General features: G+C 43.7%; 1 protein-coding gene across 4 annotated transcripts in view; it reads right to left on the bottom strand.

Moving 5' to 3' along the window:
• PTPRM (protein tyrosine phosphatase receptor type M) overlaps positions 1-18,109 on the bottom strand; it is a 613,403-nt gene that overhangs the window by 31,444 nt on the left and 563,850 nt on the right. For 2 of the 4 annotated variants that reach the window (XM_053673443.1, XM_053673445.1), the window contains 2 exons: positions 4,169-4,285; positions 3,433-3,483 (listed from right to left, as the gene is read on the bottom strand). In XM_053673443.1, coding sequence (XP_053529418.1) covers positions 3,433-3,483; positions 4,169-4,285 — 168 coding nt within the window. The remainder of the gene's footprint in view (positions 1-3,432; positions 3,484-4,168; positions 4,286-18,109) is intronic. The other 2 variants (XM_053673444.1, XM_053673446.1) reach the window with 1 other exon arrangement.

Here is an 18,109-nt window from a genome sequence, read left to right as displayed (position 1 = left end):
TTTACATTGGTGATCTATTATGTTATTAAATATTTTACCACATTTTTTGCTTCAGAATTTTTTTCCCTATTTCCCTCCTGTAAAAAAACCTAGGTGCGTCTTATGGTAAGAAAAAAACCATGGTAGATACCATGGAAATCAGACTTGGCTGGAATTCTATGTTGGACCAGTAAGTTGAAGTAACTTTTGTTTTTTAAAAATTTACGCTTTTTTAGAATAATGAAGTTGATTTACGTCCATTATTTTTTCTAGCTATGAGCCTACCTAATAAGACTGAGTCTTAAAGCCAAAGTCTATTTTGAAAACAAAAATTACTTCCAGAATCAAGGCTGGATGTAAATTTGAGACCAAATTAAATTTTCTCCCTTCTCTCATTTGATGACTGTTTACTGAACATCATTTCTGTGTTAGGGCCTGGGTTTGGTTTTAGTTATTTTAACATTAAATATCCACTAACCTTATCACCTTCACCATCAGTCAGTGTTCACACATACTTAGTGAGCAAAGAAGAAATTCAGAATTTTATGTGCTTTGAAAGACTGGAAGAGGCCAGCAGTTGCAGATTTTAAGATAAGGCTTGATTGCTATAAGTATATTAATATGTCTTAGTTTATTAAACTACAAGTGTGGAAACTTTATTTATTACTCTTTGAAAATCATGTACTTCTTTCTTTTTAAATCCTCACCAGAGGACACGCCCATTAGTTTCAGAAAGTGGGGAAGGGAGGGAGAAAGAGAGGAAGAGAAACATCGATGTGAGAGGGGAACATCGATTGGTTGCCTTTTATATTCTGTGTGAGGGATGATGCCCAGACAACTAAGCCACACCTGCCAGGGCAAAACCCATGCTATTCTTTAATAGAGTTTAAGCATTAAGGAATTAAGCCATCAGGTAGTCACAAATGAAAATCAAACTGTTATCTGCTGAATATGTTCTGTGACCCCTGGGTAACATTATGAGGTGGTTAGGAAACCACATTTCTTTTTTTATTGATCATGCTGTTCCAGTTGTCCCCTTTTCCTCCCCTTTCCCCCCTTCTCCTCTGCATCCCCTCTCCCTCCAGCATTCCCCCACCTTAGTTCATGTCCATGGTTCATGCTTTTAAGTTCTCTGGCTTCTCCATTTCCTATACTGTCCTTAGCCTCCCCCTGTCTATTTTGTACCTACCGATAATGCTTCTTATTCCCTGTACCTTTTCCCCCATTGTCCCCTCTCCTGCTCCCTGCTGATAAGCCTCCATGTGGTCTCCATTTCTGTGATTCTGTTCCTGTTCTAGTTGTTTGCTTAGTTTGTTTTTGTTTTAGGTTCAGTAACAATGGCCACAATTGTTAATCCCAAAGTCTCCATCAGAAGACAAAGGGTTGAACTGGGTCACCCTCCTAATCCCTAGAGAGCTCCCCTGGCTTTATGTCTGACCACTGGGCCAGTGGTGGTCCCGCACAATGGGGAAGCCTGTAAACGCATCTGTATTCCAAAGACCACCAGTGGGCATTTCCCTGCCCTCATATATACTGTTTGTTTTTATTTTTTTTTGAAAACTTTCTGTTCTAGCTTTGCTAGATTTCAGCTCCAGCATCCTCAAGTCCCAAATTCCATCAATCATGAGATGGGCCCCCGATCAATCTCTTTAAGTCTCACTTTCTGAGCAAGTTAAATGTCAGTTTCTGGGATACAGAAAATCTTTTCCCAAAATAAACCTTCACCCTCTTATATGTTCAAGATTAGCAAAGGAACTTGCTTCTGTGACTTGTGATCATAGCACAAATACTTCTGAATTTGGTATCATTATATTTTTTATTTTTCATTATAATAAGTATTAATGCAATATAAAAAGTTATATTCACCTCATCTTCCCATGTAATTTAATTGGAAAGAAGAATTGAAGACATGCAATAGTGCCTAGATTGAATATTCATTCAATCTGCAGAAAGAATGAATCGCTAAGTGCATGCATTCCCAGTGCCTTCTCTGAGCCCCAAACACCTCCTAGGTAGAGAGAATTCAGTGGCCATTGACAAACTTCCTTTCTGCCAGGGTAGAAGGGATAGATTCACCAGATGGCCTAGATCCATGGAGACTTTTGAGCCGTTTCCCCCGACACAATGGACACTATACCTTATTTAATATCTGGTGAACTTTGAGTCATCAGCAACATGGGACAGGAAGGATGAGAATATAAGGCAAAACAGGACTTCATCAGTTTCAAAGTGCAATATGTCTGCTTGTGTAGCAGTGTGGAGCCCAAATACATTTTTCACCTTAGGTCCCTTGATGCAACAAACTCTCAAAACAGTCCCTTGCAGAACTTTTAAAGTTTATGTTCCACTATTTTCCCCCCTTCTAATGAGAAAGTTTTGAATTTACAAGACGGGCTCCGTGGAAGTACTAATGATTTCTTTTCCTTAAAGATTCCAATTGCCCAGTTAGAAAATCACAAACTTGTCATTTTGATTTTCCCAAACGTTCCAGAATAAGCTCCTTGTCCTTCCCTTCACCATCTCTTCACTATTAGTCCGATGACTAAAATAACTGGGTGTTTCTAAACCATCTCTGTGCAACTGGCGATGTAGGAGAGTACAAAAAGAAGTTTAAAAAACCCCAAGGAAACAAACCCTTCTGTTAGCATCAGAGATGCATTTTCACCTTATTAGAAAACAGCTGACTACTGTTCAAAGAACTCCATGTTTAAGTGATGACTCTGGATGATTTTTTAAAAAAGAAAAAATATCGAGGGTCTTTTATCGCTCTCTGTTTTAATGCAGTTATTCATAAGTGCTCTTGCCAACAGCCATACAGAAATCATCCATATTTCCCCCTGCCCCAGTCCTGCCTAAAAAGGAAAAAACCCGACATCAAAGTCTGAGGTTCAGAACTTGAAGAATTGAGGCAAGTAGAACTCCACATTCTTTGAAGTTCCCATGCCTCCTGCCTGCTTATTAAAAATGACAGGCTAAGAAAAAATAGTATGATGAGAAAGAGATTAAAATAAAGTCTTCTCAGCCTTGTGATTCTGTGACAAATATGAATTTGAAACCCAAGATAGGTAGTTCAAAACATAAATTAGCCAATAAGCAGATGCAATTTCCTTGATTCCCTAAACTGGCCTTGCTGATCCAAAAAGTGCACTTCGGTGCAGTGCGAATGTAGAGTACAGAGGTGGCCAAGAGCCAACTGCCCAGCAGTCCCCTGAAACCCAAGTTCTCAAGGGAACCTGCTACTATTAAATGAGCACAAGCTTTCATTGAACAAATGTGCAACAGAATTGCTATGTCAAATGTAACAGTGCTGGCTCAGGTCTGGAGAATCAGCTCTTGATAGAAAAGTCTGTGGACCTCAGACACAAAATAATGTGTGCCCCTCACTGAAGGCGGGATGAGGACTGGAAGGCAGAGTTTCTCAGCCACATCACCTCCACTTTCCCCACAGCCTACCTGTGACACTTCTCTGGATGGACTGCCGTTTGCTTCACTTCCGGCCCCTCCCTATGTCGGCAGAAAGAGGGGGAATAAGGAAATTCCCTGTTATGCCCTACAGTGCTTCCCAGAGAAGAAGCCCCATCCATGCACATGGGATGAGGCAGAGGAGAGCCAAAGCAGAGCATTCACGACCCAACACCAGCAAGTACAAAAGGCTGAAACCAGCATGGGAGTGAGTATGGATGAAGGCTCTGGTTCATGCAGAAGTATTTTATGTTTCCAAATAAGTCACTGCTACCTGGAAAATCCACCCATCCATATGAAGCCAGAGGCCTGAAAAGCCTTAAAAGTAGAGGGATTCCAGGAGGAGTTAGGGCCTCAGTCTCAATACTGATACTAACTCACTCCTGGGAAACCCATATGCACATACAACATGAAGACATTTATCAAACTGTGGACAAAGAGAGAGAGACGGCTGAACAATACCAACCAGGTGAAAAAGAAAAAGGAAATAGATAGGCATTATCTTTTTGTTTGGTTGTAAAATATAGACTCATGAAATGGGAATGATTTGTTTCAAAGATGAAACTGAGCTGTTATAGAATCAGAGAGCGAGATGCAATCTTGAGAAATTACTGCTAGAGCCTACCTGCATTCAGGTGTGACCATGTACAACTTATCCTCATGAGTTAATAAGGCTAGTACCACTGTCTGACCATGGCTTTTCAAAGTAGGTAGTGTGAAAACTTACCTTTTCAACAGCAAATGTTCTTATCACATATTCTGCCAGTAGTTCTGTTTCTATTAGGGTAACTTTAATGTCTTTATATATCTCTGTGTCGTCTGGCCAGTATTTGCAGCATTTGACCTTTAGAAAACACAAAGGAAATAAAGGGTTTAGGGTGTTTTTTTAGTTCCCCAGATGATGGGTCACAGTATGATTTATATGACAAAATTTGCACACAAAACAGAATTTAAGCTGTATACTACAGAGCAAGGTTTATTTTTTTAGATCATGTACGCTTTTCTTTTCTCTCCAGAAAAAACAAAATTTGAGTTATAGGAGTGAAGCCTAGGAAAATGGTCTAAAGTTAACAAGCTGTATTTATACTGCAAATATCCCAGTTACAGTAACCATTCATTTCCTGTTTATCTCTACTTGGGGCATGGCCTGGAAGAATAAACTATGAAAGGTAGCTTGCAATATTTTAGCTCCTTAGAATTTTAAGTTCCTTCTCATTTCAGGAATCGATTGAACATTTTTGAGGAGTGAGCAGGAAGTCAAAACCAACTGTAAGACTAGATTTTTTTTTTCCTGAAAAAGGAAGGAGCTCTGTGGTTTTCCCAAGTTAGAGTTACAGATTCATTTTAATCTAAGTAAAGTCAATATACAGAATTTGGTAAAAGAGGAACACAGTCTCCCCATATTACTGGAAACCTCTAATCTAAGGATGTTTCAGGTGGAAGAAATTTGATAGACTTGGTCACTCCTAGTAATTTTTTCCTTTTAGAGCAGCAGGAGGCGGGGTGGGGCGGTGGAGCTGTCCCAGGGTTCCGCCCGTAGCCTGTGCTGGTCTGTTTTGAATTCCTGCAAGCACTTCTCCACGATTAACTTCTGTACCTCTGGCCCCATTTTTCCAAGTGCTGAATTAGATTCTTGCTTCTTTTGTGGGCATCACCCTTGCAGCTCCTGCTAATTCTTTGTTCCACATCAACTGCTCTCCTTCTAATTCCCTGTGTTAATGATGCTATAATCCCCCGTCACCCAGGCACAAAATCAGTGATTCTGTCTTCAAAACCTAACCAGTTGCCAAGTGTAAGACATTTCTGAAATATCTCATATATGTGTTCCCACTTTTCATTCCCTTTGCCACAATCTTAGCTCAGGCTCTGCGTGTACGTTCTATGCGTGAGTACCAGAAAACCCTTCCAAGGGGTAATGCCAATGGCATTTGCTTGTTTTGTGCCATAAGCTTCTATTTCCAACTACTGCTCTTCAAATTAAATAGAAATTACATTTGGCCCAGCATGTAAGGATCTTTTTGATTTCTCTACAATTACTGTTTTTAGCCTTATCTTTTACTACTCTTGTTTCTATACACTTATGTTCAAAGACAAGTGGTTTGCATGATCCCCAAACGGACCTCACAATCCAGGCTCTTACTCATGCCCTTCTGGTTAGAATGGTCTCCTCACGCCCACACATTCACAGATGAGAATTTCATCCTTTCATTAAAGTATATATCAAAAGCCACACCCCTTCAAAGTCTTTCCTCTATAGATGGGAACCCTCTCTCTTTTTGATCCTTGATGACATGTGTGTGTTCTGCTAGGATGCTTGACACCTGCCTATTACCTGCCAGTATGTATGGGTCATTATATTGCTTATTTCTGCACACCCTGCAACACCCACCGCTGTGTCCCAGACACACTAGATGTGCCATAGTTACACAGAGAACTGAATTTCACGGAGAAAATCATAGGGTCAGTGTGGGAAGGAAAATTCCAGATTGGGAAAGTTTACAAAAAGAAATATCGACTGTGGTGACCTTTCTCAGAATGCTAAGTACCTCAGTACTCTAATGCTTCCAGTGTGGTACTGTCTGGCCATCGTCTAAGCCGCTTCCTTATGAATGTTTCTGGCAGCCAATTCAGTGAGGTTTTAGATTAGCCTCACTACCTCAACTAGGCAAGACAGATGTAAGCCAGACATAGTAGGAGTTGCAGATACAGTGCAGCATAAGACAGAGATGGTCCCTACCCTCATTAAATTTTTAGTTTCCACTGGGAATCTTTTCTTCTCATGAGAATATTATCTGTGACTTTAGAAAGTATAAATACTTATACATATTATGACCCATCCATAATATTTCCATTTCCATCATGGATCTAAAATATTCCAGAACAAGAGAGAGCTCTAATTTCTTCACTTCCTTTCCTGGATGCAAAGTGAATCTGAGAAGAGCATGCATATTTGTGGAGATGTCTAATTTGATAATATTAGGCATCGAATGTTATAACATCTAATTTGATAACTCTAATTTCATTTATAGAATGTCTAATTACTTTCTCAATGCTAATTAACAAAGATGCTTCCATGGTTCTTCTTATTGGGGGACTTGTTTTTACCTTTTTGTGACTTCAATTATGGAAGCATAAGATAGTGGATAGATATAAAAATTACAAATAGAGCATATATGTGCACTTCTAAAATTAAACAATTCCCCATGGAATGAATATACAGTTCAAAAACCTACGTATTTCCCTAAAAATTCTGAGAACAAAACATACACAAACACACCTGCAAGCTATGTTATACTAGGTGTATCTTATATAAGTACTTTATCAGGATGCAACTGATACTCATAAAGGACATATACAACTTTCTAATTTATCTCCTCTTCTCCCTGCCCCCAATTTTCAATAAATATGTATATGTATGTGTAGGGGTGCTTCCACATATTGGAGTCCAGGGAAAGCAAAAGCCCCTGTCATTTATCTAAGTCTGAGTTCCAATTAATTCCCTTGGGCTAGAGCTTGGGTTCCCAGGGAAATCTGATTCTACCGCATCGTCCCCAGCCAGACGCAGCCGGACGCCCCCTCGCATTGACAGCCGGAAGTGGCCACGAGATCCAGAGGTTGCCAAAGGGCCAGCCAGAAACCTGTGGGACAGGTGCCATGCCGCTCTTTCAACCAAGCGAATGAACCATGAGAAGAAACCTGGTCTGCTCCGGAAACACTAGGTAAGATGCTAACTCTGCGCCACCCGGTTGCCTAAAATGAGCAGTAATTAAGTGAAAGGAAGCCTTGGGTTTACTTCCTTCCAGAACGTATTTATGGACAGAGACTTCTCCTGTGCAGAGCACCTGTGTAGGCGGACCCAGAAGAGGTAGCTGAGCTATTTCCAGTCCTGCCCTCCTCATTTCATCTCCCAGAATATCCTGAAATGGTTTGCCACATCTGTTTTCAGCCTACTAAAAACCCTTCTAAATTGGGTTTCTTTTAGTATCTTTTTAACTGCTTGGATTTGTGTCAAGTTATTATTTTGCTTTAAAAAAGAGAGAAAAGAGCAGGAGGAGGAGGAGGAGGAGGAATGCAGGCTTCTTCTGGATGCAGACATCCATGCCTGGCGAGTTCCAGGCGTGAGTTGCCTCCCAGCTGCTACGGTCTACACACAGAGATGTTAAGACCAGTGGTTTTGTGACACCTCTCATGAAGGCCAGGCTTGGCTGCCCTTCTGCAGCCCTGCACTACCTGTACAACATCTAGGAGAGGCCGTGCCTCCCACACATCCTGACTCTAAGGCAGCAGCCTTCGGCCCAGAAAGGGAGGCCCTGATCAGGTTCATTACGTGGGTGCCCCAGCACTGGTTTCACTCGGGCCATCAACCAGGCACCTGCTACTGAGCCCGTGAGCCATGGCAGTGGAGGGCTGTGGGGTAGCATGATGTGGCCCTTGCCTCCAAAGGGGGGTCGTTGTTGGTTTTAAAATTCATAAATATGAAACATCACAGAAAGCAGAATAACCTCAGGATTTCTAACTGCCTGAAAAAATTCTTCGAGGTGGGTCATTTTGAACTGCAGCCCAGGTGACCCCCTGGTACAGTAAAGTCAGAGGAACCCCGGCAGGCCTGGATTGCGGCTCCCAGGCTGGCAGTACAGTACTGTGACCTGCAGGGCATCCCCGCATCCCTAGAGCTGTGGCTGTCAAATTCCATCAGGCGGCAGGATCCCCTGCAGGACTTGTTACAACAGCCCAGTACCCCGCTCCAGGAGTTTCTGGTGGGGGGAGGTCTGAAGATGCAGGGCCCCAGGGTCTGCACTTCAACCCAGCTGCCAGGCGATGCCTCTGGCCTGCACACCACCCTTGGCGGCAGCAGGGACTTAGCACACCTGACTGCAGTCTGGTTCTCCTTAAGGCTGATGTGAGCTGGGTAAGTGTTCTCAAGTTTGCTGAAGGTTCTTCACCTGGAAAGAGGGAATGATTTTAAGTTCCTAGGTCAAAGTGATCTAAGATTAAGTTAGGGGTTACCAAATTTGACTGTCCCTTAGAATCATTTTTTGGGGGTGGGGTATAAATTCCAAAGCCCAGAACACACTCCAGGCCAAATGCATCATAATTTCTGGGGTGAGACAGAGGTATTGGTAGTTTCTCATAGTTGCCCAGGCGACTCCCCAAAACAGACGAGTTTGGGAACTACTGGATTAAGTGACAGAATGCAATGAAAACATCTGGCCCAGTGTGGGCTCATTGCAAGTGCTCACAAAATGGATGTTTGTATTTCTACTAAGTGATAATTTTGTGATCTGGACTGTAGGCGAGCACAGAAATGTAGAGGGCAAGGGGCCCATTAAGGGGGAAGGGAGTTGAGCAGAGTTTTCTGGAGAAGGAAGAAGGTACACTGAGCATCACCAACTATGCATGGTTTATGGCGGAGAAAAACACGGGCAAAAACAAAACAAAGGGAAACTCTAGTGCTTCTTTTAAGTCTCTTTCCTGTGACCCTTATTCCAGGGACGGAGGAGACCTGAGAGAGCGGTCAGCGGGAGTGCTGTCCCACTGGGGTGGTTTTTAGGAAATGGTGCCTGCGATTTGCGGGAAGGAGATTCATATCAAAATGTAGCTGTGAGGCATCACAGAGACAGCCGGATTCCAAACACTCATTTTCAAGATCAGTATAACTGCCGTACATAAGCCTTTCATGCTTGGATTTCACTGTTTGGAATCTCTGCCTTCTCACATCTGGGCCTCATTTGGTGGCTTAGGGAGGGCAAGTGACCGGCCTGTGCGGAGAGCCAGCTCTGGCCAGGGCTGCTCACCATCCTCTCTATTCCTTCCATTTCCTCGCATCTGCCAATGAAGAAGCAAAAGACAGGCCCAGGGAGGGCAAGCGACTTGCTTCAGGGAATAAGCTACATGGTGTTGAGGGGGAGGCTGCTGATCTAGGGTTGGCTCCAAGCGCAGGGCATTTTGGGAGGATGGAACTCAAGGCCTCTCATCCTTTCTTCAGTCTTGCCAAGTCTGGCTTCAGGAACAGATGCCAAGTAGAAAGCCTTAAAATGACTTGAGCTTTTTTGCTTTTGTGTGTGTGAGAGACAGTACATGGGATGGATGGGCAAGAAGAACAGAAGCACACTCGGAGACCATCACTCATTTTTGTCACTGATCACAAATTGCTGTTCCTGGTGGTGCCTCCTGCATCAACTGCACCAGCTGCAGAGAAGATCCTGGGGCAGAATGTGAAGGTCTGTTTATGTGCAGCGGTCCGGAGACTAAGAAACCCATGATTAAGAAGGATTGAGGAACTGCATATTAGCTCTTCAGTTGGGGCCACTGTGGTGTGGTCTAATAAACATTACTTTAAAGGGGCAGAATGGAGGAGGGGAATAAAAGGCACTGGTAGGAGTTTTGATACCTCTAAGGGGTTTCAAAAATCTCAATCTCTCTCTCTCCTAAAAAGAGACATCCAACAAGAGTGACTGCAGTTCTATTAATAGCTGCGTTCAGGGCCAGCTGAGTACAGCTCTGATGGGAGACAGCAAGAGCACAAAGCTGCTTGCTAGGAAGTGAAGTTACCAAAAGGAACCCCAGCCAAGAGCAACTGCCAGAGGGGTTTCCAAGAGAACAGAGTTATTGTATCCAAAGTCTTTTTTTTATTTACAGAGCTCTCACACCAATAAAAATATTCACTCATTTAAATGTCCTGAAAATACAGATTATTTGGTCTCTGTTTGATGAAGAAGACAGAAGTGCATTTGCTCTTTAATTGTATTTGCTAGCTTGTGACTTAAACCCCTGAGCCTCAGTTTTGTCATGCGTGCTATGGGGTGATACCAATGAGTTCTTTGGGAGGTTGCAGAGATTAAGCGAGATAATATGTGAAAAGACTTGGTGTGAGTACCTGGCTTAGAACAGGCTTTCCAGCGTGTTCCTTCCAAACCTGTTTCATTTGGCCCTGCTGTGTCTCTTGGGCACCAACCTTGAAGCCAATTTCAAAACTGGCACAAAATCAAGAGCCTCCCTTTGGGTTAAAGAAAAAGAGGGACATGCAAAACAGTGTTTTCTGGGTAGTATACAAATGCAAAAAGAAAATCAAGAGCTTCTGAAAGTGTGGATGGCTTGAATTTGGGAAAATCACTGCATGGCCTGAGTAGGTCCAGCTTCCACACCATCGGGCTCCTGCCTGAAGTTCCTCCCCATGGTTTCCAGTTTCCTATCTGGTAGTCCAATGGCATCTATTAATTAATATTATTGATCGATGGACATATAATACTCGAAGTACACACAAAGTAACATCCACATCTATAATATTTGTTTTATCAGCTGTAAAGAACCATGTGGCCTGACGCCTTTTCTGGAATATTTCTTAATTTTTAAAAATGTTTATTGATGAGAGAGAGAGGGAGAGAGAGAGAAACAGAGAAACATCCATTGGTTGCCTCCCACATTCGCCCTCACTGGGAACTGGACCTGCAGCCTAGGTTTGTGCCCAGACATGGGTTGAACCCACAACCTTTCGGTGAATGGGATGACGCTTCGCCAACGGAGCCAGGCAACCGAGTGACATCCTGGGCAGTGAACTCATGTTGTTACTATGCTCATTGTTAGCTGTGTGACCAGTTCACTTCTGTAACCCAGCAGCACCCCCACAATTTTCTAATCATGTTACCCAAATGCTATTCCCTGATCCTCACTTTTACAGGGTAAGGAAGCAATTTATGTGATGTCTTCTTAACATGTGTGAAGGGGGTTCTTTAATTGGATTTTTCATCAAAGAAGTATCCTGAGCTGCCCCAAATTCTCATCATTAGAAACTTGGTCCCAGAGAAATGGAGCAGTGGCTTAAGCTATAAAATGCTGTCCTACTCTGGTCTTCAACATATGGCAGATGGTCAGAGAAAACATCTGGTGCTGAATTCTGTTGGTGTGTTAGCCTAAATGCATTAAATTCTTCTCTACTTAAATCCCTTAATTAGTTTAACTAAAGTAAGGACACTGGTGTCTTGCCACTTGGCTAATCTGAAAGGATGCATATACAGACTACAAGACCACTCACTGGATTACTCTGCCTCTTTGGCCCTCTTCTCCTGGGAAGCCCCCAGCATTTTCTCACATATTTACTTAACCAGATAACCTCGAGCCTTCAGGGGGAGGCAGAAGATGAAGCTAGCAGATTTAGAAAGTAGACGAGGGAAAACAGAATTCTGCACTCCACATGGGACATTATTTACTCTTTTCCAACACATTATTCAAGAAGAGGATACACCTGTAGTGTGCAAAGTGAAGGGAGAAGAACCCCAATTTTCAAAAGCTCATGTGAACAGAACAAAGGAGGAGGGCCACCGCAGCTTTCAGGTCATCCCTCACTGCCTCCGATGACACTTCAAGAAACTACAGATGGATGCTCCCCGAGCAGGTGTGAGCGTGACTGGGGCTGAGCAGTAAAAGCTCTCAGGCCACTGTGTGTTTGTCACAGGTGCTACACCTTCCAGTCCTTACCCTCTTAAGTGCTTTAAAGACACGAGGGCAGGTGCCCACTTCCATGCATCCCAAAGACAGTGGCAGGTAAAGTTAGAGGTGACAAGACAGCCAAGGATCCAAGCTCAGGCCGGTAAAACCGTGAATGCACAGGAAGCCCAGACACTGATGAACCAGAAAATTTTCCCAGGGCCAGACAACTGCGGCACAGTAGCAAGAGCGTCTGCTGAGGGCAAGCACCAGGGCTTGACAGTGGTGACCACAACTGTGGTGACCACAGGAGTGGGCACCCCAACACAGTCATCGACCTGGGTTTAACGACAGAATGTTAAAGAGCTGAGCTGCACGCAGCTCGTAGTTACCTGGGGCTCCAGGAGAGTGTGTTTCAAGAAACACCAGTCACTCAGACCCGCAGATCGCTTTGATCCTGCAAGGCCCTGCCACTGTGGCACTATTAGGGGTGTCTGGTACGAAAGCATCAGTTGACTTGTAGCACACAAAGAATGGTCTCCGAGCCTATTTAATAAGTCATAAATATCTGGTAAAAATGACGGCTTTTTAAAAAAGACACCTAGTGAATTGCCAAGAATGTAATACAAAAGGGTTAATTAGGTAGGCTAAATATAGAGAGATTCCTGTCACACCAAACAAAGCCACGGTGAACTTCACTCACAGCATAAAGACTGTGTTGTATGTGCGTGTGCGCCTTTAGGTCGCAGTCTGTTCGCCCAGTGCATCAGAGACCAGGGGCAGGAGAGCAGCGAACAGAATAGTCCCTTGTATGAAATAAGTTATTTTCCATAGCTTATGCGTTCCTTTGTTATCATTCTCCAACTCTTCAAAAAATGTTAACTGAATACCCTCTAACACCTGCTATGTGCCCAGCCTTCCGGGACTCACAGATGAAACAACCTGGTCTTTACTCACAGAGGCCTCTGGTAGGGGAAGGCCAAAAGGGACCCCCAAATGTTTTTTTTTGTTTTCTTTTTAAAAACATTTTATTGATTATGCTATTACAGTTATCCCATTCCCCTCTCTTTATTCGCCTCCACCCTGTGCCCTCCTCCCACCTGCATTCCCTCCCACCCCCATTTAGTTCATGTCCATGGGTCATACGTATAAGGTCTTTGGCTTCTCCATTTCCTATACTATTCTTAACCTCCCCCTGTCTATTTTGTACCTACCATTTAGGCTACTTATTCCCTGTACCTTTTCCCTCATTCTCCCCAATCCCTCTCCCTGCTGATAACCCTGCATATGATCTCCATTTCTGTGATTCTGTTCCTATTCTAGTTGTTTGCTTAGTTTGTGTTTGTTTTTTTTTTAAGGTTCAGTTGTTGATATTTGTGAGTGTGCTGCCATTCTACTGTTCATATTTTTTGTCTTCTTTTTCTTCAGTAAGTCCCTCTAATATTTCACATAATAAGGGTTTGATGATGATGAATTCCTTTACCTTGACCGTATGTGGGAAGCGCTTTATCTGCCCTCCCATTCTAAATGAAAGCTTTGTTGAATAGAGTAATATTGGATGTAGGTCCTTGCCTTTCATGACTTGAAATACTTCTTTCCAGCCCTTTCTTGCCTGCAGGGTTTCTTTTGAGAAAACAGTGGATAGTCTTATGAGAACTCCTTTGTGGGTAATTGTTTCCTATTCTTTTGCTGCTTCTAAGATTCTCTACTTATCTTTAATCTTGGGTAATGTACTTATGATGTGCCTTGGTGTGTGCTTCCTTGGGTCCAACTTCTTTGGGACTCTCTGAGCTTCCTGGACTTCCTGAAAGTCTATTTCCTTTGCCAGATTGGGGAAGTTCTCCTTCATTATTTGTTCAAATAAGTTTTCAATTTCTTGCTCTTCCTCTTCTCCTTCAGGCACCCCTATGATTTGGACGTTGGAATATTTAAAATTGTCCCAGAGGTTCCCAAGCCTCTCCTCATTTTTTTGAATTCTTGTTTCTTCATTATATTCTGGCTGAATGTTTATTTCTTCCTTCTGCTCCAAATCATTGATTTGGGTCCTGGTTTCCTTCCCTTCACTGTAGGTTCCCTGTATATCTTTCTTTATTTCACTTTGCATAGCCCTCAGGTTTTCCTCTATTTTGTGACCATACTCAACCATATCTGTGAGCGTCCTGATTACCAGTGTTTTGAACTCTGCATCTGGTAGGTTGGCTATCTCTTCATTGTTTAGTTGTATTTTTTTCTGTAATTTTGATCTGTTCTTTCATTTGGGCCATATTTTTTTTAATCTCAGCATGCCTGTTACTCGTAAGGGGCAGAGCCTTAGGTGTTCACCAGGGCAGGGCAACCCACACTGCTGTGTTGTTGGGGAGGGGTCAAGGAGGGAACAGTGGTGCTTGCCCGGCTCTCAGCTGGCTTTCAGTTACCTCCCCTGCTACCCACAAGCACATTGGGCCCTTCTGGTGCTGATTCCCAGGTGGGTGGGCTTGTGTACATTCTAGGACCCTGTGGGTCTCTCCAATGAACTGTCCTGTGAGGCTGGGAGAGTTTTTCCTGCCACCACAACCCTCACAGGTTTTTTCAGTCAGAAGTTTTGAGGAGTTATTTCCCTGCACTGGAACCCTGGGTTGTGTGGTCTGTCTCACTCCCTAGTTGTTCTTCCTGTTTTTTCCACATGCAAATGTGGGACAGTCCAGTCTGCCAGCCACCACCTTGCCTGGCCTGGCCTTCCAGCCATGGCCTTGTGCCTGGTCCTCTCCACTCAGATGCCTATTTCACTCCTCCCCCCATCAGTCTGGATGGATGTTTCTTCTTTAACTCCTTGGTTGTTGGACTTCCATACAGTTAAATTTTCTAGCGGTTCTGGTTGATTTTTTGTTTTTTAAGTTTGTTGTTGTCCTTCTTTTGGTTGTGTGAGGAGTCACCGTGTATCTACCTATCCCTACATCTTCCCCCCAAATGTTTTGATCCTTCTTGTACACAACTGTAAGTCGTGTGGATTATAAATATCTCAAAATCAGGGATCTGTGCTTCTGTTTTTCTGGCCTTCACTGATGGGAGGCTGAGAGGTCCTCTGGTAACTAGGTAACTAGTTTCATAACCAGAAAAGCCATAAGAGAGAGAAACAGACTCCAAGGGGTTAAGGTCTCTCGTACTGACAACCAGAGAACAGGAGGTGTGAGCAGAAGACAGGAGGCTGACCCTGTCTTCCCCCAGGACATTCATTAATTCACTCTGGCAACTCATGCAGAATTCAGAAAAAAAGAGATCATGGTCTGCGTTCAGCAAAAATAGCAGTTTACTGTTCCCGACAAGGCAAAGAACATTTCTAAAACTGCAAGGATGTGTGAGCAAGGGAGTGTGAGTGTGCATGTGTGTGAGTTATGTGGTTTTCTCCTTGCTTTATTCTGCGAGTATTTGTTTTCCTTTAGTTTCACATTATTCAAAATCAGCACCCAATTTGGCAGTCAGTGAAGTGTTTCCTAGTTAAATCAATTTGTTTCACAATTGTATCTGTTTTTGCATGTCCCTTTTACCACAGTTTACCTTTCGATCACATTTGCTATCCAAATTGGGTTGAGGGACAGACAGTAAGTGATGATGAAGACTCTCTATTGATTTTTGGGGGGTGGTGGTAAAAGAACTTTCTGTGCAAGGTAGATCTTCTTCTAGAAGCAAAAGCCCCACGTGCGGTTACACGGACATGGTGGGTGTGCGCGGACATCTTTATTAAACGACTGCAGGAGCCCTGCAGAGGAGCTGGTCCTCCCCAAGGCCCCTCCCTGCGCAGGGAGGAAACAGCTGCGGCACCGCTGCTGATCATCGCTTTCAGAAACAGCACGTGCCTGGAAGGTAAGATTGCTTGATTGTGCTAGTTGCTAAACCAGTAAGTTGTCATGAGCAATTTTGAGGAATTTTGAAGAGAAGATATTTTCTCAAAATCATAATTTACTGTAGTCAGATTAGCTATTTTCAAAGGAAGGTCTGTAAATTATAGACCGAGCATCTTTTACAGTCTGTATAAATTGAATATAGATAGCATGCTGAATGAATTCATCCCACTGGTATCTAATCACACACTGCAATATTCTGCTCCAGGTTTTCTACAAAATAGCACAGAAGGAATAAAAATGGATGCTCTCTCAGAAAGGGGCATGTATGTCCTTTTCCTGACTCATTCCCTTTTGCAAATCCAGACTCTACACTTGTTTCCCAGGGCTGGTGCTCGGTGCAGACACCACGAGACCCAGGAGGGTCCGGCGACCATGTGCGGGGAATGCTGCGGACACGTCTGTGATTTAAATGGGTCTCTGAGCCAAAATGGAAACAACAAATAGAAAAACTCTTTATATAAACATGGAATTTTAGGTTTCATTCATCCAATTTCGCTTCATTCCGGGGATGTGTAAACAAAGGCTGAGAGGTGAGAGTTCATTTACGAATGCCACACTCAGCCCTAGTTGTGGTTACTTGTCCTCATCAAAGTCAGTTCCGTGAGGACTCTGGCTACTGGTGGTCCCAAGACCCCCTGTGCCCAGGTCCCACTGCCATTGACTGAGTGTGACTTACACCCTTCCCTCGTCTTATCTTCTTTCTGAGAGAGGAGCAGCCAGCTCCCGCTCTGGGCTAACCCCTTCACCTGTGTCCCTGACACCTCCCTGCTAGTGCCATTCCCCCCAAATCTCTCAGTCCAGACCTGCTTTTATCTTCACCAGGAAAACTGAGGTTATAGGAGAGGGTGCCAGTGCACATCTGTTGTGTATGGTTTGGTGACAGTTATTTAACTGAACCCTCATCTGTCTCTGTTCTCCAGGCTCAGGAAAGATGTCCCTCACAAGGCTGAGCTGCACACCTGCACTTTGGAGCATGCTTCCCCACTGGTCTGCTTTCTAACGCTGTAATCTCTCCCTTGCTCCTGATTCTTTCCATAACACATACAATTTTTGGAGGTCTTCCACCTTTGAAATAGCCTTTGATTGCAAATAAAGTTTATTTTATTTAAAATAAAATAAACTGTTTTATTCCTTTCTCGGCTAAGCTGCTGATAAGTTTAAGCTCAGTCTATACATCTGTGTTTTCTGCTCTTGCCTTGACCCTACAGACTGCCTTCAGTCCTCACCGTTTATAGAGAACGTACGTTGTGTTTTGGTCACTCAACATCACTTCATCCACTCATCCTTTCTAGCACATCCCTGACTTCCTTTCGAGGAATTACTTTTCCCCCACGGTGTGTGGCTTGTCAGTTAGGGGCTCTGGACAGCAAGGGATGAGCACAGTGAAAGGCTTGGGAATTGTTGGTACTCAGCACCAGTGCCAGCGCCATGACCAGAGTGTCTGGCCGTGAGGCTCCTCCACTCCCTGGCAGTCTGGAGTTGGTGCCTTTCCCCCAGTCTGTTTTCAAGCCTTATTATTCACATCAACACTCTGAGCTCCTAATTTCCTTCCAATAAATCCCCCTTTAGCTTAAATTAGCCCGAGTCGATTTCTGTTGCACACAGACATAGAACCCGGATAGGTCATTCCTTTCAAACTACTCAGGCAAAAGCTTACCAATGACATTTTCTGTGTAAAATCCAATGACTTTAAGATTAGATTAGATCTGCTGGTGGATTACAGACCCTCTCTCTGCAGCATCTCCCCTGTGTCCCTTTTCCACGTCACTCCTGCCCTCGGTCCTTCGGGGCCTCTCTGGTACAAGATGAAGCCCAGTTCCTCACATGCCCTCTAGCCCTCGGTGACAAAGCCACAGTTTTTGCCACACTTCCTCCTCTCCCCACGTCCACTCTGCATACATCTGCCTTTTCCCTGCGGGTCCTGTGGTTGCCTCTGCCTGGAACAAACACCCTTTCCTCCCTTCCTTGCTGATTAAATCCCACTTGTTCCTCTACACCGAGCCCATGCCTCACTTTCTCTAGGACACATTCATTAACAAACACCTCCAACTGCAACTCCCTTCTTTCATGAATCCATAGTACTCTATGAAACCTGATAAAGTCTATCTACCACACAATTTAATCACCTGGCTTCATTCTCCATTCCTGTGGAGAGAGATATGCTTAATTTTTCTCTGTGCCCCAGACCTTTGTACCTGCACTCACTGACTTGTGTACTGACTTCTGTGTAGCCTGCTCCTTAACTGAAGGAATGCCCTCCCGTCTTAGCTGTGATGCTCCTCTGTTACTTACCCCCCTCTCTCCTGCACTTTCAATCTCTGCTTCCAACTGCATCTCCTTTTCAGATTCCCAGTTACGCTCAC

Source organism: Artibeus jamaicensis, unplaced genomic scaffold (assembly GCF_021234435.1).
Source record: "Artibeus jamaicensis isolate MK-2021 breed Jamaican fruit bat unplaced genomic scaffold, CSHL_Jam_final contig_864, whole genome shotgun sequence".
Classification (NCBI taxonomy): Eukaryota; Metazoa; Chordata; class Mammalia; order Chiroptera; family Phyllostomidae; genus Artibeus; species Artibeus jamaicensis.
Note: the sequence above shows the minus strand (reverse complement) of the source record. Positions and strands in the feature narration are given on the sequence as shown.